Source organism: Sylvia atricapilla, chromosome Z, assembly GCF_009819655.1.
Source record: "Sylvia atricapilla isolate bSylAtr1 chromosome Z, bSylAtr1.pri, whole genome shotgun sequence".
In the NCBI taxonomy this organism is placed as follows: domain Eukaryota; kingdom Metazoa; phylum Chordata; class Aves; order Passeriformes; family Sylviidae; genus Sylvia; species Sylvia atricapilla.
The window spans coordinates 44,118,306-44,144,173 of NC_089174.1; the positions used below are offsets into that span (position 1 = coordinate 44,118,306).

The following is a 25,868-nucleotide window of genomic DNA, read 5'->3' on the forward strand; positions in this document are numbered from 1 at the left end:
AGTTGTCTAAGTTCCGTCAATTTCCGAAACCTTGCTTGTGACTTAAAGCTACATAAACGAGCTCAAAATAACTTACTAGAAGCTCACTGTGAATAACTAGTTCTGGGCATAAGGTCTTTTGAAAATACAGGTATCTTCCAAAACACAGAAGAGAGATATACTAATCTGTGGATTCTATGAACTGGTAGACACTTTGATGCTTTTCTGGGTGAGAAAGGTCCAGTTATGCAAAAGTTTTGCTGAAATACTTTTTACACCAATCAATTTTGCTGATGTATTAGAATAAATGTGACAATAGTGTTCCATGCACCTACATGAGACACATCCAAGTTTAATACTGACAAACTGCTCAGATATGTCAGGACTAGTAGCTTTCATTTATGTATTCAGTGGCAGGCAATTGCTTCAGAACACAGTGTTTTCAGGCACAGTTCAATGAATGTTGCTGAAAGGCTGTCTCTGATACGTGATTTTTTTTACCTCTGTTTTTGCTTCTTCTTAGATCTATATTTTTAATATCTGTATTCCATGTCCAATTGATTGATTATTTCCATATATTTGAGGTTTGCCTTTGAAAATTAGACTATTGAAAATTTGTAGGTTGGCCAATTTACCCACTAAATCCCATTCTCCATTTGAGATGTAGTTGGAAATATCAGCCTCAAGCATCTGCAGGTCAATCAACCAGCCACTGTGAGTCCAGGAGCCAAACTTCAAATCACACTTCTGCACATCAAAGGGGAACCAGCGGACATCAATGTAACACGTGCTCTTCAAAATGCCTGTAGATAGAAATCAGTCACAATCAAGCATCTGCAGAGTGCATTTCATCTTAACCTTATCTATCTCTGATCATGAGGAAGCACAGAATTCAAAAATTCTCTGTGATACAGTCATGGGATAATCAAACAAGTACTGCAGGTGGAAGATGCTGCCATGAGTGCAATGATCTCCCTTCCTCCACCAGCAAACTCTCCTTTCACTGCATCCTTGAGGTAGGCTGGCTGGGAGGACACTGTGGCCACCCAGGAGCAGCCCAGCCTGTCTCCCAGTGCCAGCTGGCCCTAGCAGATTACAGGCAGTGTTGCTTGGTCTGACAGGAGCAAAGAGTACACCCCAGGGACTAAATGTACTGTGACCAGCTCTTTGAAAGGAGTTCCTGGTCAGGCCCTGCCTCAGACCCGCAGTCCTTTGAAAATACATTGTTGTGCTAAACCTTGCTCAGTGCTGGCCTTTATCATCTGCGTGGTAACCAAGCCTCGAATTTAACTGGATGTGTCTAGTTCATGTTCTGGGATACTTTAAGGGGTCTAATGGGCAGGGCCATCAGGGAAGTCATTGCTGATTCCCCCTGGGCCCTGTGGACCTGCTTGGGGACAATACTATGCTATGACACAAAGCTTAGGACTTTTTTGTCCACCACAGTGAGCAACTGTGGGATAGGCTATGTGTTTGCTGGTGAGTCCTGGCTGCTGGACCATGCAGGCAGGGAATCAGCAACACAGGTGAAAAGAGACTGAGACTTGGGCCCAACTGGCTGAGACCAATCCCAGTTGGTCTTTTCACCTGGATTTTTAGTCTCTGCCTGGCAGGAAGGGCTTCAATGCTGAGCGAGTGCTCCTCTTGGGGTTTCCTCTGCTCACACACCTCTCCAAACAGAGACCTGGCTGGACCGCACATGAAACATGATGACATGGTGCACACCACCTTACTTTGGGTGACACCTTAGGTGGGCCTGTGGATGTTCTGAGCAAACTGCTCAGGAGAACATTTTACTGATTCATAAAGTGTACATACCACTGATAATGGACTTAAATTTTCTTAGTAGATCTGTCCTGATATTAGAAAGGTTGCAAAATTTCCACAGATGGCTTTTAAACATCTTAGTTTCATTCATGAAGAAAACCTGCTTGAAATTATTTGATTAAAAGTAAACAAATACTCCCTGTTTCCTACCTGGAGGAATATATTGGCAGGATCCAGAGTAGTTCACCAGCACATTTGTGTGAAATGTTGCATCAAATCTTTCATCTGCACTGTAACACAGCATAAACAAAACAGAAGAAAACAAAGGAAAAGCAAGAGATTGTGTAAGTAAAGATGTAACTGTCAGCATAAAAATAACCTTTTGGCTGAATTAAGTTCCTACATCTGAGTGAAGTGTCTACCCTTGACTAATATCTCAGTTCCTTGTAGTTACTGTCAGCCTGCACATGAGCAGGCTGCTTGCACGATACAATGCCCTCAAAGAAATGAGTGGCAGTGTTGCATGTCTCAGAACAAAGGCAGAAGGAAAAGAAGCAAAAGTGTCACATTAGCTGTATCCAAAATCTAAACAGTCAGGACAATGAGGGTTTTCTAGGGCACCTGTCAAAATGAGGCACTTCACTGCATAAATCAAGTTATCTGTTACCTTACCCAGGTATCTGTTGTAACAGCAATGGTGCCCTGACATAACAATTCTACTGTCTCTGGAGATGCAAAGAGGACATGGATTTGCTTCTACCATTGGAAAAAAAACACTGGAGAAAAGTTATTTTAGGGGCTTGTAGGAGGAGATTCATTGAAACTCCAAGAGCAAAAGGGACCAAGCAAAGAGAATTTCTTTACTATTCCAACAATTCTGAGAAAATTAAAGGAGTAATAAGCCAGACAAGGACATGATTCTTCAAAGCAGCAGGTCTAGGAGCACATTCCAGAGGGTCTCTTGGGAAGAGATTAACCACAGAAGGCTCCCCTGGCTTATAGAGCTTTGCCTGTAGTGACTATGAGCAGGTCTATGTTGCATGACTATACCATCCTACATACCCTGTCTTTCAACCAGATTTTAAAAATTCAGAACCTCCATTATGCTTCTGATCTGTTCTTTATCCATGTCTTGAGTCCTCAGCCCTCAGTATTGTCCCCAGCACAAAACAAAGGGAATGATGCTGAAAAGTCTAAGTCCAGAACAAGTGGTAATTATCAAAGACATAAAAGACAACTAAAAGAGGCTTTATAAATACAAGGGGACAAGGAAAAGACAAAGGATGAGACTGATCCATCACTTGTATGGAAGGGAAAAAACCAATAGGGTGAAGAAAGCTGCTATTCTGCAGTATTCTGCACCCTGTGTGCCTCTCTCTCTTTGCAACTCATTCTCACACAGTAGCAGGAGTCCATGGCAGAACAAGGGATGAACAGGTTAAGGAAATGTAGATAAGATAGATTCTGCTCAGCAGAGCTGATGAAATTTACTCTCGAGAACTGAAAGGACTGGCTGAAATACCCTCTGAAGCATTAACAATTATCTGTGAGAGCTTGTGGAGAAGAGGGAAGGGCATGGTGAATTAGGGGAGATCAAAGAGAATTCTGACTTCTTTTAAAGCTGAAATTATAGACACATCAGCCTGACTTCAAAGAAAATGGGGTGAAACATCTGGCACAGATTTGTGAAAGGCCAACTGCATCAAATCAAACTATTTTTCTTACTAAGAGGAGGCTGGTGATCTATCTGAATTTCAGCACATTCTTATAAACTACAGTAATATGGACCAAGTTGTATGCCTCCTTTTTAAAGACTGAAAAGGAACAGACAGTAAGAAGCAAAGCTGAAGTAAAGAAGAACACTTAAACAATCTAGGCCTCTCCAGGCCTACTTTGGATATCTTATAGTGAGGGTTTGGAATGGAAGATGCATTATGGTGAACTCTGGAAACTAACAAAATGAAACTTAATCTGGGTAATTAGAAAGTATTACCCTGAAAACTGTCAGAGAAAGACATAACATGGAAAATCTAGTAGGACAGCAGAGCTGAACAACATCTGGGGTTTACAGTAGATCAAAAAATAAGTCCAGAATTAAGATATTTTTAGAGACTACCCCAAATCCCCTCCTCCTGGAAAGCATTAAGGAAACAGCCATCTAGAGAGTTTCCACTTCATTCAACAGTCCAAAAGGCTGTCTAGAGAGCAAGATTAATCTCTGGAGAAGAAAAAATATGCAAGAGAATGTTCAGAGTAGAAGAAGAATGATGGAGTGGTTTATAAAATATGTGATAATGAAAGTGAGATGACAATCCATTTGTTTACTTCAATTAGAAACACTATGACAGATACAGGACAAGAGTTCTCCTGCAGATACGGTAAATTTGAAGAGACTATAGATGGTTTTCCCTCTGTGTTCACTGAGAAAATGTTAAAGAAGACATCTACAGAACTGCAGGAAGGAAGAGTTAGACTGGCTGTTAGAAAAATCTGTTAGCTGACACTTGCTTGTTTTTGTTACTCTTTAAGGGTAAGGGCCAAATCCTTAGAGGGCAAAAGGCCCATCGTATCAGTGAAGTGTGGCTGATTTTCAGCACTTAGTTCTAGTCTCCTACCAGCCATTTCACATCTTGCTTACCTGTTGTACAGAAGAATGTCTGGTACCCAAATCTGGTCAGCAGGAAATCGCAAGTTCTGCACTCCTGGGTATTCATACTGATCCCAAGACAGGTAAACATCAACCCAGGACTGTTGGCAAACACAATCATCAGATTATACGAGTTTGTAAAAGTCCTCTAAGCTCTCTGGAATATTATGGAAACAGAATAGATTTTGCTAATAACAATAGCAGCAGTATGATAATAGTTTAATGCTTGGCTTTAATTATCAAGAAAGGCTGGCATACACAGAGGAAATAACAATGTGACTACTGCAGACAACGTCTAGCTCTTCATCTTGTGGCCTGAAGTAAGGCATCCCAAACCTTTCCTGGTCAGCTGGGAGAACCACTGGCAGTAGGCACCTCAATGAGGTCTGTTGGTTCTGCAGTGAAGTGAGGTGGTTAGTGGTAGGCAGACCATGGTCTTAGAGTCCCCACTGGGTGGAAATAATTTGATCTATTACAAGGATTGGGTGACTCTTTTACTTACCTTGCTATGAGAGGTAGGCAAGTGAACTTTATATGCCAAGGGGTTATTTCTGATCCCATCTCCTCCACCTCAAACACAGTTAATTCAAGAAAGGTGCAGGAACAGCTTTTGGGAAGAACCTTCTGACTTACAATGAAGCTGAATGGGAGGCTTGCAAGGGAAATTTTTATCAGTGCTATACCTGTAGAACATCTCTGCAAGGGACAGGACACCCACAGCCTCTGACCTAACAATCCTATACTCATATAGGTTTGTCTGGGTTAGTTGTTGCAATATAAAAATGCTCATTTCTGCTGCAAATCCCAAATGGTACCTGAGGAAGAAACAGCCTGCTCAGTTGAACATATTAATATGAGATAGTGTTTGTGTGTGAAAATCAAAGCAGAATTAGTTTAATCATTTAAGTCTACCATTGCTTTTCCTTCAAGAACTGCTTCATTCCTGAGCACAAGCCCTTAAGGATATCTGTTTATGCAGCATAAGAAAACACTGTATCCCTCACCATAGGCAGTCAGGCAGACTTGATAGGAAACTCTCTCTGGCAAAGGAGGTTCCTTCACTTAGTAAAGGTCAGTTTTGCTTTTTCTGCATAAGCAGTGCAGGTCAATCCTCAGCTGGAGCAGGTTGCAGAAGAGGTAGGAGGAATATTTACGGAAGAGGTTTGTAAAGCACAAGAGAAGGCAATATCCCAGAGAGGTGCCTGGGTGCCACCAGTGGCAATGCAACATCAGGCCCTCTGTGGTCCCTGGACTACCCACCACCCTCTACGAGTAGTCTGTGGTCCAGTGACCACTTCTGGGTTCAGGGACAGGTACCCTGGCTCGCAATTTCAGGCAGAGGTGAGATTTTCCCAGAAGTGGCAAGTGCAGGTTGCCTAGGTCTTATTGGGTATCTGGCTCATAAGTCCTCATCACTGGTTATGGAAAGGGCCTTGATCCCCTTGAAGAGTCTCTCCTTAGCTATGATGGGACCCTAACTCTGGGGTCTTTGTTACTAGATCCCTACATCCATTGGCAAAACAATGTGGTTGGTTTCATGCTCCAATGGCCAACAGGTCTGTCCAAAGACAGTGTATTGTTGTCTCCTGAATTTAATTTTCAATTCTAAAAGGAGCACTAGGGAAATTTTAAAGGACTCAAAATGCCTGCTTGTATTGCATTATACACAATGTATAAGATAACAGTCTTGCTTTTCAGCTAAGAAATCATATTCAGTAGTTTTCAATTAGACAGTTTCTTGACTTACTGATGGAGGTTACTCACCATCTGCAGCCAAGCATTGGTGATCAACACCTGATTCTTCTCATCCTTTGAACAAAATGGGGAAGGAAAGAAAAGACAGGAGAAAAAGGGGTGAAACAGTTTGATTAGAGATGGAAGAGTTTCTGTGTCTTTTAGAGAATCCAGACTCTTGGGGTACATAAATCAAACTCCATGAAGTAGATTGTGAGCTCACTGGAACACCACTATTTGGCCAAGACAATAGTGACTGTTTTCTTATCCTTTAAATCTATAGACTCCCTGTATTTATCATAACTGATCAACAATAGAAAGGAAAGTAATAGATGATTTCTCTTATTTTTCTGGGGACTAACTCCTTACCAAATTTTACCTTCTAGCTACTTGCTCAAAACAAGCTGTTTTCCAGTATGACACTGCATGTCACAATTCAAGAGATTTTATGTTGTTGTATTTGCTGCCACTGCAAAGCAATGGTGAAATAAAACTAGAATGCTGTTCTTTTCGAGTGTCAATGCTATGTAACTTAGCTCTGGCTAAAGGAAAAAAAGGGCTGGTCTTGGCCAGAAGCTATCACTTGGCAAAAAGGACACAAATGCTGCGTGACAGGGAGCTCCCACGACACCTGCACAGAGCAGGAGTCTGCAGGTTTATTCCTGCATGCAGAGGCCATGGAGAAGAATTTCTTATAACAGAAACAATAATACTCTCACCACCCAGTTGGTGCCCAAGTTCTTTGGGGAGTCACAAGATGTCCAGTTTTCCGCAGTTACACTGTGGATGCAGGACTCTGCACCAGGGGGATGGAGAAGCAGGACTGCAGAGTCACTGTGGTGTGATACAAAGGTACTCAAACACCACCAACAGTCATGCCCTGCACTTCCCAGGAGGTAAGGCTCTGCTGCTCAGGGGGACTGGCTCACTGTATACCCAGCTGTGCCTGTGTGTGTCCATGCCCTAGGAAGCTTGGCTGTCTGCACTGTTTGGGGTGGGAGTGTAGGTGAATCCATGGACGGCTGGGACAAGGAATTCTGCCAGTCTGTATATTCTAGAACATGTGGGTTTATTGCAAGGGTTGTGGGTAAAAGGGCCTTGCCTTCAGCCACTAGCCTCGGCTGAAGAGAAGTCCCAAAGAGAGAGGGAGAAAGAACAGGAGGGTGTGGGATAAGTGAGAAGGGAGCGAGAGAGCAAAGTGGCAAGGGGGAAGACAGCAGGAGAGAGCAAGAGTAGGGGGAAGAGGAAGGGTAAGAGAGAGCTAAGAGTAGTGGGAAGGAGAGGAGGAAGAGGTAAGAGATTGAGGTCCTTGTTACAATACATTATATCTCCTTTTGTGATGAATATTCTAATTTTCAATGACTAACCAACACAACACACAAAATCCTATAGAATCTACATACAGCCTATAAGAAGTACTATATTACCATACTGTGCTATATTTTAAACTCTAAAAACTACTCTTTAAACTTCTGTTTTGCTACATTGACCTTTGGATCCCTTAGCCAGCAGAAAGGGTTCTGCTCAATCAAAAGGGATTCTCCTTCAGCTAGCTAGATCATTGTTTTCAGGTTATATAGTATCTAAGACTTAGTATTCTTCCATTCAAAGTAAGCTTTCATTTCTATCCTGATTATAGGTTTCATATTTTCAGAATCTTTTGATAAGCAATCATATTTATAAGGTTTCCCTGATTCATCTTCCCCAACATGGGAGACATTGCAATTGCAAGCTGCTTGGCAGGCATCTATACCAGACAGAGTGTTCCCTGGACATGCATGCCCTCCCTGGTCATGTCCTTATTGCAGTACTTACTCTCTAACAAGGTAAAAAAACCTAAACTGCCTTATTCACTTCAGAAAAATACCAGTCTGCTCACCTCAAGCTACATTCATTCTGCCTTTCCTCCCCTCCTGCCCTCCTGAGCTACCCTCGCAGTGCATGACCAAAGAAACTACCACAGAAGCCTCAGGGAAGAGCTGCTTAAAACCAAACCTAGACGTATGTGGTCATCTGTGAGTCCTCTGGAATTACTTCTGTGTCCAATGCTGGAAATGCAGATTCCTAGGCTAAGGCAGGAAGAAAAACTGTCCAGAGAAGCCTCCTAATTACTGATCCCCAGCACACCAGGCACTAGACCAGTGGTACTGCTAAACTCTTAGCACGAACCTTGTCTGTAGCACGATTTCTTTTTATATTTGGGCTGTTGGAGCTCCAGAAATACCACAACCTAGAAAGGGAGACATCACTGACCTGGAAGATTCCTGATGGTTTTGCCACTGTGGCCCCAGTTAAGCTCTGCAGCCAGGGTCCTGTCCCCAGGAAAGGTCAATTTCAGACATGAAAAAGTCTTTGCCATAGTGATCCACGCAAAACTGTCTATCACACTACCTCCTCTTGAGTCCCCTTGAAACCTGACTGCACTGCTTCTGATGCTGTGAGATGCCACACAAAAATCAGATGTGAACATTATATTGATAGACTGTTAGTATCAATTTCCCTTTCTCCTCTCTGCCACTCCAGCAAATATACGCCTCTCTATGCAAACTGTAACCCACCTCCAGAGGCCTGGTCCTTCTGCACCCCCTTTTGTTCCCTTGGTTGCTGTGGTTGAAGCAATTGTAAGAAAATCTGCAGAAAAATAAGAGAAGGACTGGGCTTGTTGAGACAAGTTTTTTCGATGCTGAAGGATTCAAACACCATCTTGAAAAATAAAATAAAGTAAAGAATAACCCCAGAGATGGTAATTGATAGAGTTATCAAAACCTTCTGTGTCCACTGACCTGGGAAATGAAAACAACCCAGAGATGTAGAGGTTATGTCCTAGCGATCCTCAGAGGCCAGTCAACAGCCCATCTGACTGGTGCATTCCTGGCCACCAATGACTCCTGAGGTGGCCTATAGGACTGGCAAGCATGATGGTCATCTGAATTGCACATCAAATACTAACAATATGTGGTGTAGTTAGCCAAATAATGCTCTATACTTGTAAGCTGCACATGTTCTCCTAAGAAAGACTTTCTGTGTACTGTTAAAGAAACTTGAACACTATGATTAAAAACATGGTTAGCAACAGTCAGCCAATGCCTTAGCTGTACAAAACAAAGGATTTTTCCCCATCTACGCTGAAATGTACAGGGAAAGCGAAGAGGGGATATTCCTAATTTTGTCATCTACCTACATAAATGACATGGGAATGCATTAAAGCCTGAAATACATCTGTGAGGCTGGGAGTTTCCAGCATGTGCACATGCCTTCCATCAAGAGCCTTTCATATGTGGCTCTGATTTACACAGAGACTCATTTTTTTCTGGCACAATAAGTTTATACTTTTACAGCTTGCAAAGGAAGATATCTTGGGCTGACTTCTGTATTTTGCAAAACAGGTTGTTGTCCTTACCTGTTTATCTGTGTGTCAGATACTAATGGATAATCAGCTTTAACTCCAAACAATTCCTCAGACAGGTATTTCATGTAGCATTGAAATGATTGTCTTGGGTTCGGTTTGCCTCCTTTTCACAGGGCAACTGTGCTTATATATGTTTTGTAGTCAAAGGAAAACTTATCTTTTTGAGTTCTCGAATACTTATCTAGAGAGTAGCAATGGTCTTCCTTGTCTTGTGTTTAGATAGCAGCAAAACCACAAAGTCTAACTAGGACTTTGCTTATGTCTTTCTTGGGTGAAAAAAAATGTCACTTCAGGATGTTTTCTTGGCCATTCAGAGGCTATTCCCATTCTTGCCTTCAGGCTGATGAGCTCTTAAATGGCATTTGACATTTGGGCAAAAAAGAAAACGCTTCCATATGCAGTGCTGGTCAACAGATGCAGTCTGATGGGTCCTTCTTATTGCATGACAGAGCAAAATATTTTTCAAGCAAGGATCTGAGTTTTCCAGAAGTGCCTGGTTTGCAGATGCAGCAAAGTTAACATTACATTGGGCAGGCATTTGTCCAGGTCTAGCTCTCCTGCTAGGTCCTTTCCAGAGAACCCTGAGGAACCAAGGAAAAAAGTGTCTGCTGTGGCTGCCAAGGAGATGAGGGCCATCAGAACCTCGACTCTGAATCCACCCCGTTAGAGTGAGAGGCACTTCAGAGCTGAGATGTTTATGGAGCTTTCCGTTTTTGTGGTGGTCTACTGAGCGACAAAGCTTTGCATTCTGTAAGGAAATGCTTTGGGCTTTGCAATGGGCTAGTTGCCTTTCCAGAGCTGCAGAAGAATTACATCTCCTGCCATTTTCATCATGACCTGTGTGCTGTATGCACCTCTAAAATACCTAGGCACAGAAGGGACTGCATTTTTCTGTTACATGAACACTCACAAACAACCTGGAGTATGTGTATCCTTTACTCTGTCTCAGGCGGTCACTGGTCACTTAGCTTTGTCTAAGTAAAAGCTAATTATTGAGCATGGGAAATGCTGGAGACAGTTCCCTCGTTCTGTATCACTGGTTTCTGCAGTGAGGTTGAAAGGTTAGTTGAGAGGATTCCTTTCCTCCCAGGAGAAAACTTGAATAATCTATCGCACTGGTTTTTTTTGTTCAAGATTCCTGTCTTGGCACTGTCAGCCTTGGGGATGATCTTCCCTCTACATTGGGCTGGCTCTCAGCTCCCATCTCTCTGTGTAGCAAAGCACTGAAAGCAGCCCTGCAAAGACTCTGGGTGAGGCTGAAAATTATCAGTTCCCAGAGGTGCTTTTCCATGACTCTCCTGGCAGTTCTCCTGGTTTGCAAACATTCAGCTAAGAGAAATAATTTTGCCCCTGGTACTTAAAAATGTTGGAAAAGCCATGGTCACTAGTGAGTGCAACACTTGTTGTCTAAATCCTTCCTGTATTTATCTGGGTCATTTTCTTCCATTTCTATCTCCAGCCCGACTCCAGATAATCCTCTGCCCTGGATATCTGCTTATTCCTACAGCCACCTTTGACCCACAGAAAGTGACAGTTTGGTTTTTTCTGGTGCACATGCTGTGACATGTGAATGTTTTAGTTTGGTTTTCTTTTCCCTGCCCTAAATTCAAAGCTTACAATGTCCGTACATCTGCCTGCCTTGTGCATCACTGCTTGTCAACAGATTTTCCCTTCCTAGGTCAACATCTAAATAAAATATAACTGCCCTTAGCCACATAATTACCTTAGTCATATCACCTGGACAAAAAATCTTAAAGTCTTCCTGGTTCAGTAATCACATCATATGATGACATGTCATCTCTGTAGCAAGGCATTTGTTACAGGTGACCAGCAGGAGTCATTAATTCTTGCCCTCTCACAGAGCCGTAGAAATGGGAGTTGAATCAGGCACTAAATTATTTCAAGGCAATGATCAGAAAAGTCCCTAACTGAACAGGTAACTCTCAGTGGTCATGTGCAACTACTTCAGGTAATTTTAAAATTTTTTTCCAACTGTCTTTGTACCGGAAGATCTGAAGATGAGGAGGGAAACCATCAAGTGATATGAAGACATTGACATGGAGACTTGGAAAGTTTTTTTAGCAGAGACACTGATCTTTGAGTGAGATCTTACTCACAATATCCTAAGCAATTGATCAAGCTTTCAAATGCTTGTATGCTCAGTCTACAACTGCACAGGCACTCCTTTCCATTGCTGAACCCCCAATTTGCCCACAGTCTTCAGATGATTAGCTAAAACTCAGCTCAAATGCAGTGAATGGTTGAAGGCTCACAGAACTAGTAATTTTGAGAAGTGCCTGGGTTGCCCTGGCAACATTCAAGTAAGTATCACTGAAAAATCTTTGTATTTGAGGGATCTCATTAAAAAGCTGGAATAAACCTTGCCATGGTAACACTATGTAGGGATAAATTAAGTCTTTAATCTCAATCCCTCTAACAAAGCATCCTCAAGAAGAAGATGGAAATCAGACAGGAGAGCTCAGAGTTAAGGTGAAAGATTGGGAAAAAATACAAAAATACAAAGGAATAACAAAAGAACAAACACCTGAAGAGTATTTTGTTGTCCAGCAGGATGAAGATACATCTAGGCAAGTGCTCACAGCTGAACACCTTTGTTGCTCAGGATTTCCTCCTATGAATATTTGGAGGTGATATCTCATAAATTTCTCAAACCTCATCTAGGTTTGAATCACACTTCCATCTGATGCCACTGGCTTCTCCTTAAGGTCCTGTCTTTCTTGGTCCCCTCCTGTCTTGTAGAGGTTTGCATTCTTTCACTTCGGGCAAGAAGTGCAATCTGCCTTTGGTCTTTCCACTGTGTAGCAGCTACCACAAAGGCAATGTGGTACCCTGTGTAGGCCGTGTGGTCCCACTGTCTTTAACCACCCACATTCTTCTCTCCCCAGAAGAGCAGTTTGGGGAAGTACCACTGCATCTGTATCTGCCACTGTCAACAGAGTCTATTCACTTGCTTCTGAGACAAGAACTCTACATATTGAAGTGTTCAGCCCCTGTCAGATTACACTCTCCCCCATGCAAGCCCCTGAGCCAGGAGCAATCACCTGTGGTGAGTGGAGACTTTAAGAGAACCTTGTACTGGGAGAAGCATAGCATTTAAAGAGAGACTGTGCCAGAGAAGCCTGCAAATACAGGGATGCCAGCTATATTCATTAGGCTATGTAATGCATGGTTATCAAAGCCCTCAGGAGGTATTCTTTGTGAAAACCTTGGCTTCCTGTATTTCAGAGACCATCCAGATATGGATGCTAAGTGCAAAGTCCTGGATACAAAAGCTGCTGCAGCAAGTACTGAACCCATGCATTCCACAAAGATGAGAGTGGGAGTAAGAAATAAGGGAAGAAATGCCAGTTTCTGTTGCCAGTTGGAGCTTCAGAGTATGCAACCACTCACTGGCACAACTGGTGACTGAGAGCAATACAGGCCCACCTGATTTGTGTCTTACTTGCCTTACCCCCCAATATCTTCCGATTTCCACTGTGGTGAAAAAGGCAGTCTTGTTCTTGTCCTGCACATGCAACATGACTTCCATCTTCTGCCTGGGGCTATGGGTACTTGACTTAGGAAACTAATTTTATTTTTCTAGGTTGTAGCTTTGCACAAGTACCTGAAGATCAGGACTCCTGTGAACTGTGACACAGTGTAGACTCACTGGTCTTGAGACTGTCTGACTTCAAGTTCCTCGCCAAAGACCTGCAAATTGCAAGATTCCCACAGTTCTCTGGGATCCTGGAAAGAGTAAAGCGACCAGATTTGTCCTGCTATTTCAAAGATACTTCTCATGGAAACCCCAGAAGCTGGGGCAGAGGGCCTCACATGGCCTTCCAGCACAGTGCTGCTCTCTGACTGCTTGGATAAACTGACATACATGCTTAGTTCCTGGGGGAAAAAGTGTTATGTCATCATACAAAAGCTGTCAGTCTTCCATTAAAATCAAAAAACATCTACACTTAGCATGCAGGTGTCTTTTATATTCTCCAGGGTGGATATCTCCTCCTGAAATAGCCCTCCGTGTATTTTGTGCATAGTTGGCAGGTGCTTCAAACAAACAGGACTAGACACAAACCTTTATTCTAGGATATTAATTATTAATTGTATTTTTCATCATTTGAAATCACAAGGAAAACAGCAGAAGGATAGTTGAGAAAGGCAACCCTGAGCACTTATGTGAGACTCACACTCAGTCTATCTGCAAGGTTGCCTTTGCTTTTTCTTCCTATATTTGCAGGGTGCTGTGATAGCACAGCAAAAAATACGGGGATGTAGGTATGTTCCATAACTCAAGTGAGCTCTTAAAGCCTGTGATCAGGCATAGAAAATGGGGGGAAAGGTTTTTACTCAGGAACTGAAGTCACTGTCTCTCAGGACTTATTCTCAGAGAACTAAGAGAAACTAAGGAAATTCTAGGTTCAAGGCCACCCCAACAGCTTTGGCTTAATTCTTCTATTAAAAATCTTTGATGACTCAGATTAGTTACCCAAAATTAGGGAATATACATGAGCTTAAGGTCTAAATTCTCACATCTACAAACAACAGAGTACAGTCTTTTCACCAGTCAGACAGAAAATTGTTTAATTATCATGAAATGCCCGAGCTGGATGACCACAACTAAAAACCTCAGAAGAAAATCAGCCTTTCTTTTGTTAGAGCCACTGCCAGTACATACAGCCTGGGAGACCAGGCTGAAAGAAAACAAACCATGGAATTGCTTCTCACTAAGTGAGCTGCCTCCACTCTGAGCTGAGCAGGGCAGAGATCATATAAAATAAAAATATGCTGTTAAGGTTCAGGTAATTAAAACTTCATCATAATGTTTCATGCAAGTGTGTGCAAGTAGTATTAGTCAGGAAACCATACTACCCATGGCGCTTATCTTCACTGTGGTATCAAATTCAGATGTTGCATGTTTAATTGGTTTAATGAGACTGGCATTTTGATAATGTCTGGCACATGGGAGACAACCAAAACAATAATTCATGCCTCAATTAGCCTTAAATTTCCCAGTTTTCAATATCCTCCCATGCTAATGGAGAAATTTTATTTTTTCTTCCTGGAGTTGAACATTGGTCACACTAAGTGAGTTCTGTGACCAAGAGGGAGATTTTGGGATTTAACTCAAATGAACCTGTTGGTCTAGAAACGTTTCTGTAATTTTTCTATCTGGAATTTTAATGATCATGATCACTAATAGGTTTTCAGCTTTTTTAACAGTATCCAGTCTGTTTTTCTTCCCAGTTGCACTATTTTGCATCAGCCTTGCTACTCTGGTCTTGTCAAATAGGCTCTTGCAAGATGAGAGTGAAAAAAAACTTTCCAGAAAGATACATGGTTTGGTAGAATAGGTCTTTCAAGGAGAAGCAGAGTAAACATTGCTCACAAAAGCTATGCAAGAATCCCACAAATAAATGCAAAGGCACTATTAGGAAAGGGGGAAAAAAAGATACTTTAATCTAAAAGGGCTGAAAGAGTCAGTTGAATGGTCATGCTTACATAGCTTACATAGTTGAAGATATCTATCTGTAAAAGATTTGTACAGGATGTACTATAGGGATTATGGTTTAATCTAGTAAGTACTGATACTATATTGGGAATAACAAATGAATAGGTGCTTATGTGCACTGCATATTTTTGTTTCCTTGAATCACTTGGCTGTTGATCTGGGTTTACATAACACCCAGCATGGATTTTTGTATGTGTGAAAATGCTGGAATGAAAGGTGGGAGGGAATGACCTAGATGCTGTAAGGTCAGTTTAAGAAGGAAGAGGTGCATTAGAGCTAGAAAATACACCTTGAATTTTCTGGCCTTTCAATATACCTACAGAACCAGCCCTAGAAAGCTCATGAAACAAAATCATTTAAAAACAAGGATATCAACTAAAGACATTCAGAACTGACAGAAATTTTGTGAAAAACTCAAGAATTGGAGGGCTGTGTCAGACAGGATGTAGCCAGGTCAGGCACAGCCTCCCATCCTGCCTTCTCACCTTTAACTTCTGGCACAGTACACTGACAGGCAGCCATAGCTTTGGCAATTCTCACTCAAATAGAGAACTCTCCAGCAAAAAGATCTGAGCTCCTGAGAACTGAGTTCAACAGTCCTATTATTTGATGAGCAGATCACCTAAGAAATGAGCAGGCTGGTGTAGGCAGCTTCAATGTCAACAGATGCCTGCAATTGAAAGTTTTTCTTTTACCAAACACTTCCTAAAAAAACCCCCCCAAACCAACTCAAAATAACAAAAACCCCAACTCCTTCAGGGTTGTATTCCTTGATTTAGGGGAAACTAGTGAAAGCCTAAGTTTGAATCCAATATTTCAATAAGGTCTGGGTATAGAAGGCAAAATATCTATGCTGCTAAGATAGTATGCTGCTTATAGTGAGAGTGACTGCACCTGAATGTTCAGTGAAAGTATGTGAGGATCTTTTCTCTTGTCTTCTCTGAACAGCAAGGCTCAGACCCAGTTTTCAGGAAAAAAACCCCAAAGTGAATCTTTGGTTTTTCATCCTGCTAGACTCTTATATTAACTCACCTTGCTGCTTTCCAAAGATGTAAAGAGCTTTGACACACTGTAGCAACAACATCAGTAGTTTAAGAGTGAGATTGTTAAAAACCTTGTGATACCCCAGCCATGAGGTCTGGGATAATCCTGCAGTCGCTAGCATGTACAATCATTTTACACACAATGCAATTGAATCTAAACAGTCCATAATATTTTTTTCCAGACACAGCATTTGTTTTGGGTTTGCAACCCAAAATACAGGAAGATTATGTATTTTCTAGATTCTGGAAGGGCATAATGACTCATGGATTGTTGCAGCAGGACTCCACCATATGCAGGGACCTCAACAGCTGTATGTTTTCTTTTTAATAACTTAACAGCACAACCTTATATACACCCCTTCAGATAAGGTCTCCTGCAAATTCCAAGAAAAATGAAAACAATAATTCATGATGACAAATAGTTTTCACCTAGCAGCTTCCTTTCACATTGTGCCATAGAAAAATGCTTGCATTTCCTCTGCTGCAGAAATTGCCATGCCTCGTTTCTTAACTAGTCTAGCCTCACCAGCTGACCGGGCTCTTAGATAAAATAAGAAGAGAATTTTTGTTCCAAGTACTCTTAGATGTCTACCCTTGCTTGCGTTGACATGGCTTAACAGTGTTCTGTGGGAGAGATCACCAGCCAATGCCCTTCTGATGCACAGGGAGTGCCTGGGGGTCAGGCTTCAAGCTAAAGTGACTCTCAGAAATGGCATACATGTGAGACAGCTCAGCATGAAGTTGCCCTTACACACAGAGGACAAGGCAAACTGAACTGAACCCTGCTGTTAAACAGCGGCTGTAACTTTTCCTCTTTCTCTTCATTTGTTTCCTGAATGTGATGGACCTGTCATGGCTCTAGTTGTGGATTAATATAATTCTGGGAAAAAGCCCAAACCCTAAAGTCCTTCATTTGCATTTGTCTACCACAACCGTGACACGTAGAGAACATGTTCTTCTCAGCTTTGGGTATGATGGCTGGCTTTGAATCCTAAAAAACATACATACCCTGTGTAGGCAAATACATGCATGTAGAGGCAGAAAACATTATCCAAATCAGCCATGCTTTGAAATTTTCTTTGAATGGTTTTAAGAAGAGGAGGTGAGACTTTAACTGGTTAGTTCTACTACTGCTTGGAAAACCATAACAGTATCAGAGCAGTCTTTTCTCTCCATGTAGCAGAGTGCAACTAGATTGTCACCAGTGCTGTTCTCAGCAGCCAGTCTGCAGAAGGTGAATTTAGAATTCATTACATTTTAATACAGTATGTGTAGGAAACAGACTTATGGAGGCATGTGATGGAACCTGTCCCAGACGGAAGTACTTTAGATGTGATGTCAAATCTTGGCATGGGTAAGGCACAGGATTTTTTGGGTATTAGTGGCAGACTCTTTCTCATTTCCATGCAACAATAAAACAGGAGACTAGTTTTAATCTTCTTCACATTGTTTTCTCCTACAGAGAAACCAGAACAGGGTCCACTGTCTCATGCCCATTGCAATGACTGCTTGCAAAGTATTTCAGTGAGACCAGCAATGCTGTAGTATGCCTTGGCACATGACACTTCCCTGAGCATGGAGTGCTTGTTTCCTCTCCAGGGAGTATGGTGTAAAAAATGCCCTCATGCTGGGACTCTGCCTAGCACCCTGCTCTTTTATGGTAATGGATCATGCTGGAACACACAAGTCCTCAGAAAGAGCAGCTTTTCATTTTGTTAATGCAAACACCATTGCCAAGACTGTGATGCTGTCTGTCCTCTTCCCCAAGTGAAGAGCTGTGTGCCAGCTGCTTTGTCTTCTGCCAGGCAGGACAGCTGAGGAGGCAGAGTCTACTCACCCCCAGATTCCCATCTGACTGAACAGAGATGGCCACTTGGTTTGCCTCATGGTGTCTCAGCTGACAGAGGTTACCTCCTCCTTGTAGCTCGACTGCTTCTTTTTGCATCACTGTAGCTATAATGACCCTCCTTTTAAACAGACATTTACTTCAGCAGCTGGAGCAGACAGATGCTACAGTCTGTCCAGACAGCAATGGAAGATGAGGGGCTCACAAATACAGTGCTTGTTGCTGGCATATTTCTGCACTGATTCCTGACTTAAGGACCCAGGGGATCAGTGTTTTGTGCATTTTCAGGCTGGTTGGTTTAGCCACTTGATGCCGCAATAACATTTTTACTACAGAGATTCAACTGCCAAGTGATTTTCTGCCCTCAACTGAGGAAATAGGCACCTTCTCACATTATCGAAGAGAAACATTTCAGGTAACTGGATGCTTTTTAAAACACCTTGAGTGCAGTTTGCAAGACCACAAGCCTCAGACTGGTGATTAATTCTGATTAAAACATGTTAACATCTAGCGTCTGTACTGGGTGCAAACATGTAGGGAAAAAACTTTCATTTCTGAAAGGTATGAACATCTGGCATACCTATTTCCTGTTATAGATAACCAAAAGGGAACACTGGAACTACATTTCTTATGACAGACAATAACCTAAAGTACTTTTAAAAATTACCAGTTTCCTGAAAGGTTGGGTTTCATGCATCCATGTGAAACACAGTTGAAAAATTGATTTATATAACTCCTCCTGACTTCAAAAATGTACAGTTACAGCCTTGTGGCTGAAAAGTCCCCTTTAGTACTCCCAATCTTCAAATTAGGTTGAAAGAAAATACCACAGATAAAGAAGGACTGAAGGAAGATCTTTGGAACTGGATACCTCTGCTAAACCTAGAATTGCTTGCTGAAATTTATTTGAAATTAGCTGCAGGAAATCTTTGCTCTTTCATTCATGTAGAGGCCTTTGGTTGACAGTACTGATTTCCTCTCTCTTCCAGTTCAATGCAGTTGATAACATTTCAACAGAAAGATGCACACCCTATCTGAGTGGCTTCTGCCTGTCTCCAGGAATACCACAGCTGACTGGAGCTGCCACTTGCATGTTGTGTCACTCAGGGGCTACACCTTCAGGGTCCTGCTTGGCTCTCCAGGGAGAGCACCAGGTGTACTACATGTTTTCAGAACTATTGTGAGCGCTTTTCAAAGCTTAAATATTTGAGGCTTCTGTTAAATTGCTTTGCAAGTGCACAAATGCTTCCACATCTCTCCCTCTATTTCTCCTGCCTTTCATGCTAGTGACAGTGTATCAAAAACTAGCTCCAAATACTGTTTATGGAAAAGGTAGAATGAAATTAAGAGCACTAGTGTGTTCTCCTGTTTGCTCAGCTGACAGGATGAAGATGGTCAAAATTGTTCTCCTGGCTTGTTTTTCTCATGTAGATGGAAGAAATCCTGTCTATATATATCATGGTTTATCATACAGAATCCTCTTCATGATGAAAAAAAGGATTTGGATTATCATGTTAAAATTTTCCATGGGTCAAATCTCCAATTCTGTAAAAGCATGTTGTAGTCAAGATAATTAGAGGGCTGTGCCTGCAGGTTTTACTTTTATGTATTTCTAAGCTCATCTCAGGGCAGACTCATTCAGCTGCAGTACATGGTAAAAATATGAGAAGAGGCCAATGCCACTATATCTAATGAAAAGTGTAAGTGCAGTGATGGTAGCTTTGAATGCTGCACATGGACTTGGGTTATTGCATCCCACACAGCTCTGAGAAGAATGTATCATTAATAATTTGTACTAACACATGGCTTCTAATTGACTGAATTTTTTTCTGTTAAAAAAGGGAAAAAATATACATAATTAATCTCCTTTGCAGCTCATGTTTTTTCAGAAATGGCTGTGCTTTTAGGACAATAGTCACTCCTCTAAAGTGTCAAAACGTGTTCTCCAGCATTTAGGGAGGATGCTTAGCAAAACACAGACTGCTTTCATCTCTGATAGCCAGATAAAGAGGAAAAGTATGTCTCCTAGATGAGAGATCAGATTTGTTATGCTGAATGGGTGCCACAGAGAAGAGAAGAGAACAGCAAGTTCCACGTCAATTATCTACAGCAACTTACCACATCAATTATCTGAAGCAAGGAAAGCTGGAGTTCCACGAGGAGTGGCTGGGAGTCATTCACTACAGGTCGTTCCAGACGATTGTAGTTCTTCAGCAGCTCTCTGTATAAGCGTCTCTGGCTTTCCCCCTGCTGAGAGACTAGAGGAAAAGAAAGAAGGTGTCTGTCATTTTCACACTGTCACAGAGTCACCACTGTTCATCTGTTTTGTTGAAAACTCCTTCCTATTAGATTTGTAATTAGAATGCAGTTCCCAAAAACACCACCCAAATTCTGCACATGAATGTGACAGACACAGCTTTTCTGCATATATGAATGATGAACTCTCAAAAAAATTAACTACTAACACTCTAACTCATTACTAACATCCAGAAATTACTGAACGGAATTTGGGGCTCTGACTGAATTGTCCCCATTCCTTGGAGTCCCTCCTGCTGATCGACAGTAGAGCCATGGCTCCAAAACCACCAGACAGCTTCCTGGAAGGCAAGCAAATTAATTAGTTAATTTGCTTTTTCTTATTTCCTAGACACTGGCTACTGTGAGCCAGCACTGGTATTACTTAGCCATATTTTTTTTTTTTTACCAAGCATGGATAAAAGGTATCCTTATTTCTTGGAGCTGATGTATCTGGCCTTTTTCTATGCTCAAGAAACAGTAACAACCTTTCCTCCTACCTTACTCAGTTTTGTGTAGCAGTCTTTCTAGGCTTTGGGTTAGAAAGCCTAACCCAAGGGTTAGGCTGGGTTTTTTGCCTTTTTTCCATCTGATGGCAGCACACTTTGTTAACACCTGCTGAGGTAGTGGTATGAAGGCTGGAGTATTTAACAGGTATTACAGTGATATTGAATTTCTGGTATTACACACTTATCTCAGTTTGCGCTGGGGACAGACGCCACACAAAGCTGTCATGCAAACAGCTGAGAATGTTAAAGATTAGCAGAACTTCAGCCTATGCTCAATTTCCAAAATGCCCTAGTTCCCACCTTTGGAGTGGGTGTGGAGAGCATCTGTCCAACATGTATGACCAGGTTTCTTTGCCATGACAACTGTAGGTGGTGAAGATTTGGGTATCTTCCTTCAGCAAAGCAGGAAGTTTGCTGGGATACAATGCTCAGCACCCTGGTTCCCCCTAAACCATGTAGATCTTGGTGCTGTGGCTAGTGACAGCCTGAGCTCTACTTAAGAGCTGCACTTAAGAGAAGGCAGGTCATGAGCACAGGCTCCCTGAGGTCAAACCAGTCCTGTCAACATGAGTGTGTATTCTCTGAACTGTATAAATTCAATCCCTGGCAGAGACTCTGCACTCTAAATCATTATTACTTTGGACTGAAGCATTTTTTTATCCACTGCAGCTCCCACTCTCTGTATATGATGAGTTTTACTTCTTGATCAGAGCTCTGCAAATTGAGATTAAAACTTCTCTCACAGAGGTTGTGTTATCTTCTTGACACTGCAAAAAAATATAACAATCCATTCTGCCTTACCAGTCTCCTAGTATGCTTAGCAAACCCTTTAAGCCTGACACAAACTGCCCTACAACAAAGCAGCCATGTCTTTTAAAACTAATAATAAATTCAGTTTATAAACACTTCATAGGTCTGTTTAACTTGTGTTCTTTTCTTTTTTGCTAATACTCAATGAAGTTTTGTGACCTTCTAGCATGGCAGTGCCTGATAAACAAGGAAGAGGAGTATTTTGGATCACTTTGGTAAATTACACCAGCATATCAATTTCATGGGCCCTTTCTCCACTTGCATAATATTCTACATGATCACAGGCACCCAGAGGAGCAAATGCTGTAAGCACGCCTTCAATAGCCCAAACTGATCCCTCAGCATTGGATGCTATGTTTTCACCAATGGCAAAGACAAACTCTGACCACAAGTATCTCTCCTTCAGCATCTTAAGTAATTTTCACTGCTTACTTATGCAGAGATTTAAGTCCTTGGTAATGGCCTTAGTACTTTCTAGCACCTCAGCAGGACCAGACTCCATTATGGAAGTCTTGTGTGTGAAGGAAACCTGTGAAAATCACCATACATTGTCCTATGGAGAGGCTCTGAGTTTCGAGCAAATTTGCTATCCTTTCACTCACTTACCCACCCACATTCCTGTGCTTTAGGGAAGAAATTACTTCCTGAACTATTGCTCTCATCTTGAGTACTTACATAATACTGGCATTTCACCTTTCTTCAGCTTTTACAAAGGGAAAAGTGCCCTTCATCAGTCTCTGGACCCAACTGGGCTGCAACACTGCCCTGGTGCCTCCATTGTCAGGTTGCATGGAAGCATTCCCTCACGGGAGGTCTGACTTGCAGAAATCTAAGCATAACCCTTTGCCACAGGCTTTGGAAAGCTGTCCTTGCACAGTGTGCTTCATCCATGCTGAAGCCAAGCCTCTTTCCCTGTTAAACTTTGTGAGGTGAAGTAGCAAAGAACTGCACCTAGTTTTCCATCCGTTCTTAAACTCTCTTCTCTGTAATGTGATCCTGATACTTTGCAACCTCTTGTATTCAAAACTGAATAGTTGTAGCTGATCTATTCTGAGTCTATTGAGTTGGCATTGGCAACCACATATTTGTGTGCTGCATGGTTTTGCTAACAAAATGACAGGGATTCAGAAGCAATGGAGCATTGGGATGTCCTGGCAAACAGCCATAGCAGCTGTTGGTACCACAAAGAGCTGGCTAGCTTAATCACACTGCCATCTCTGCTACAGCTGCTTTGGAGAACGGCACTAAGGTGGACATCTAGTCTGACTTTTATGTTCAGACTTTTTCTTTAAATTGTAATTTTCAAATACTTAATGTTTCATACTCCAGAGAGATTTCTGCTTCTTCTCCTATAACAGTTGTGCTAATGCATTGTGACACTACAACTCTGTGTGCTAAATGAAGTGTTTGCTGGTGATGGGGAAACCTGAATCTCTCAGGAGTAGCGGTAGAATAAGCTTTATCGCTGACTACCCTTCAGTCACAGAAGTTTAACCAAAAACTGTGGCACTGTTTCTTCTTTTAAATTAGGCTAGATGATGGATGTCAATATTTAAAGTTGCCAAGTCGGTCTCCCAAACCCACTGCCAGACTTGCTTGCCTATGTATGTTACTGGTAAGTAAAAGTAACTGGCAAAGGGCATGATGTTTTCTAGGTAAATAATCTGAGAGTTTTTGTGACCCACTGCCTCTGATAGTGCCTCCCTTGTCTCTGAAGTATCTTTGAAGCAGTTGGAAAACTTACAAAGTCATTAAAATTTGATGGAAGAGCAGTGTAGGATGTTTACCTCAAGTTTAGCAAGACTTTTAGCAGACCATCTCTGAAAAATTCTCACAAATATTTGTCTATGTCTTACAGGCTAGATAAGTGAACAGTGAACAGAAAAGTGGCTGAACTGTCAGGTTCAGAGGGCTGTAGTCAGCAGCAAAAAGTTCAGCTGAAGGCCAGCCAGTGGTAGACTACTGCAGGGATGGATACTGGGAACAATGCTATTTAAACGTTTTTTATGAATGCTGGGACAGAGTGCACTCTTAGCAAGCTGGGTTTTTTTCAGATGGTACAAAACTAGGAGGAGCAGCTGATACAGCACAAAGTTTTCTGCCACTCAGAAGGACCTCAAAAAAACTGGAGAAATAACTGACAGGAACCTCATGAAATTCAATGAAATAAAGTATAAAGTTGTCCTGCACCTGAGGAGTAACTCTAGGTAGCAGAACAGGCTGGGGGTTCGTGGGCTGGTGAGCAGGATAGCCAAAAAGCCCCAAGGACCCTTACAGGTACCAGGCTGACTATATGCCAGCAATGTACCCTTGTAGCAAAGGTCACCAGCATCCTGAGCTGCAACAGGAAGAACCATGCAAGTAGATCAAGAAAGGTGATTCTTCCTCTCTACTCAGCACTTGTGATACATATCTGCAATGCTGTATCCAGTGCTGAGGCTTATCAGTAGAAAGGAAACATGGAATTACTAGATCAAGGACTGAATTGTTCCTCAAGATTTACTCTTGAATAATCCAAAAATGTTCCCTAAATTGCTCCTGCAGTTTGCAGACAACTGGAAAGTGCAAGGCAACCAATCCCCAGACTGGTAGTGAAGAGAGCTCTATGGAAAGCAATTACTCATGCAGTATATTAAACTTTTAAACACCTCTCTGAATTCTGTCTGTGCTTCTGCATGTGTAAAGAAGTCTGCCAGAAGCCCACTGGTTGAATGATACTACCAATAAAGTGCTACCAATCTTTTGAGAATAGATGCTATAGTTGCATTTCATGTTTCTTTTCCAGGGTGTAATTGCTGAGAATTGCACAGCAAGGGAATCTGCACCTAGGTCTGGCCAGATTATCCATATGGCATCCTCAGGAAGAACAGATGCTCTATCCTTTCCAGGAGCTGTGTTGTCATGTTTGGTCTTGGCTGGTTGATTTTCCCGCTCTGCTTTGCATGCCAAGGTCCCCAGGCTATAGGGTAAGGGTCCAGCCCTTCAATTCACGAAGTAGTCAGCTTCTTTACTGAGAATCCTGGTGTGAGACACATTCTGGCTGGTTGTGCCCAGTAAAGAATAAATAATGAAATATCAACAATATGATAGGTAGCAGAGCATGGATTTTCACTAATTTTTCAGCAATGGTACTTGTATTATCAACTATTCCACCACTATGTCATAGTGTTCCCTGGTTTTGTTTTCATAATCTCTCAACTCTTTGTGAGGGGGAGCCTCTAGCTCTTTTCTAGCCATTGTTCATTTCTTTAGGCAGAAACCTGAGTCAGCATACACAAATTATTACTTTATTGATACAAAATTATTGGTATCTAAAGTGGTGTCTTTCAGACAAAATATCATATTCTTTCCATATCACTTTATATTAACATATATGCATGCTAACATGCCTCTGAATTAGAAAATATCTCTTTGTTTTCTTCTTTCGTTTTCAAAGACAGTTCCTGGAATGGCTTTCATATATAATCTTTTTGAAGAACATGGTAAGTTACAATCAATATTTCTGATCCATCGTATTGTTGCTTTTACATATTTTGCCCCCCCAATACTTCATAAAAGGTCTCAAAATGCAGTGATACTGTGATTGTGACATTTATTTACTCACCTTGTACCTTCTGCAGGTATTTCACCACATCTATGTCACTTTTTTCTCTCAGTACTATTACTTCGACATGTATCTTTTGTTTTGGTTTATTTGCTTGTTTTACCGCTTCATAAAAGAAAATGAGTGAAGTTCTGGCATTTATAAAAACCAAGCACAACAGTGCTATGATACTGTGAGATATTATTGTTTAGTTGTGTAATGATTGTATTTAATTTTCTTCTAAGTGGAATATTTACAGAGGAAAAATCAATTTAAAAACTATGGTTATCAGAATTAAATCCTAGAACTAAAAACTATTTTCCTAAAACCCTCCTGCCACAGCTCCTCTTCTATTATTTATTTTCATTTTAGTTTATCACTGTACTCTTGCAGGAATTTTTAGCCATTGCTTCCAGAATCCAAATAGAATGATCATAGGAAACTTACATACACACACACACACACACACACTACATGAAATAAAGAATTATGGGGGCAGTAACATTAGAAGTATCAGGAAAGAAGCAGATTGTTTCATTTATGTAAATGAACAGATAATGTTCAGTCACATAAAGAACTGCAATGGCAAGAGCATTTACAAAATGAGGCATGTTCTAATGATTTCGGTAGCTATAGAAAGCAACTTATTTTTAATATTTTGCAGATTTTTGAGAATGTAAAGCATGTCACTGCATATGTCACTTAATCCCCAGAGACACAGATGTGTC

At 41.5% G+C, this 25,868-nt stretch overlaps 1 protein-coding gene across 1 annotated transcript in view; it reads right to left on the minus strand.

Moving 5' to 3' along the window:
- LOC136374559 (neuronal acetylcholine receptor subunit alpha-7-like) overlaps positions 1-25,868 on the minus strand; it is a 59,309-nt gene that overhangs the window by 23,223 nt on the left and 10,218 nt on the right. The window contains exons 2-6 of the mRNA XM_066339958.1: positions 20,062-20,201; positions 6,158-6,202; positions 4,385-4,494; positions 1,957-2,036; positions 615-782 (exon numbers count right to left, since the gene is read on the minus strand). Coding sequence (XP_066196055.1) covers positions 615-782; positions 1,957-2,036; positions 4,385-4,494; positions 6,158-6,202; positions 20,062-20,201 — 543 coding nt within the window. The remainder of the gene's footprint in view (positions 1-614; positions 783-1,956; positions 2,037-4,384; positions 4,495-6,157; positions 6,203-20,061; positions 20,202-25,868) is intronic.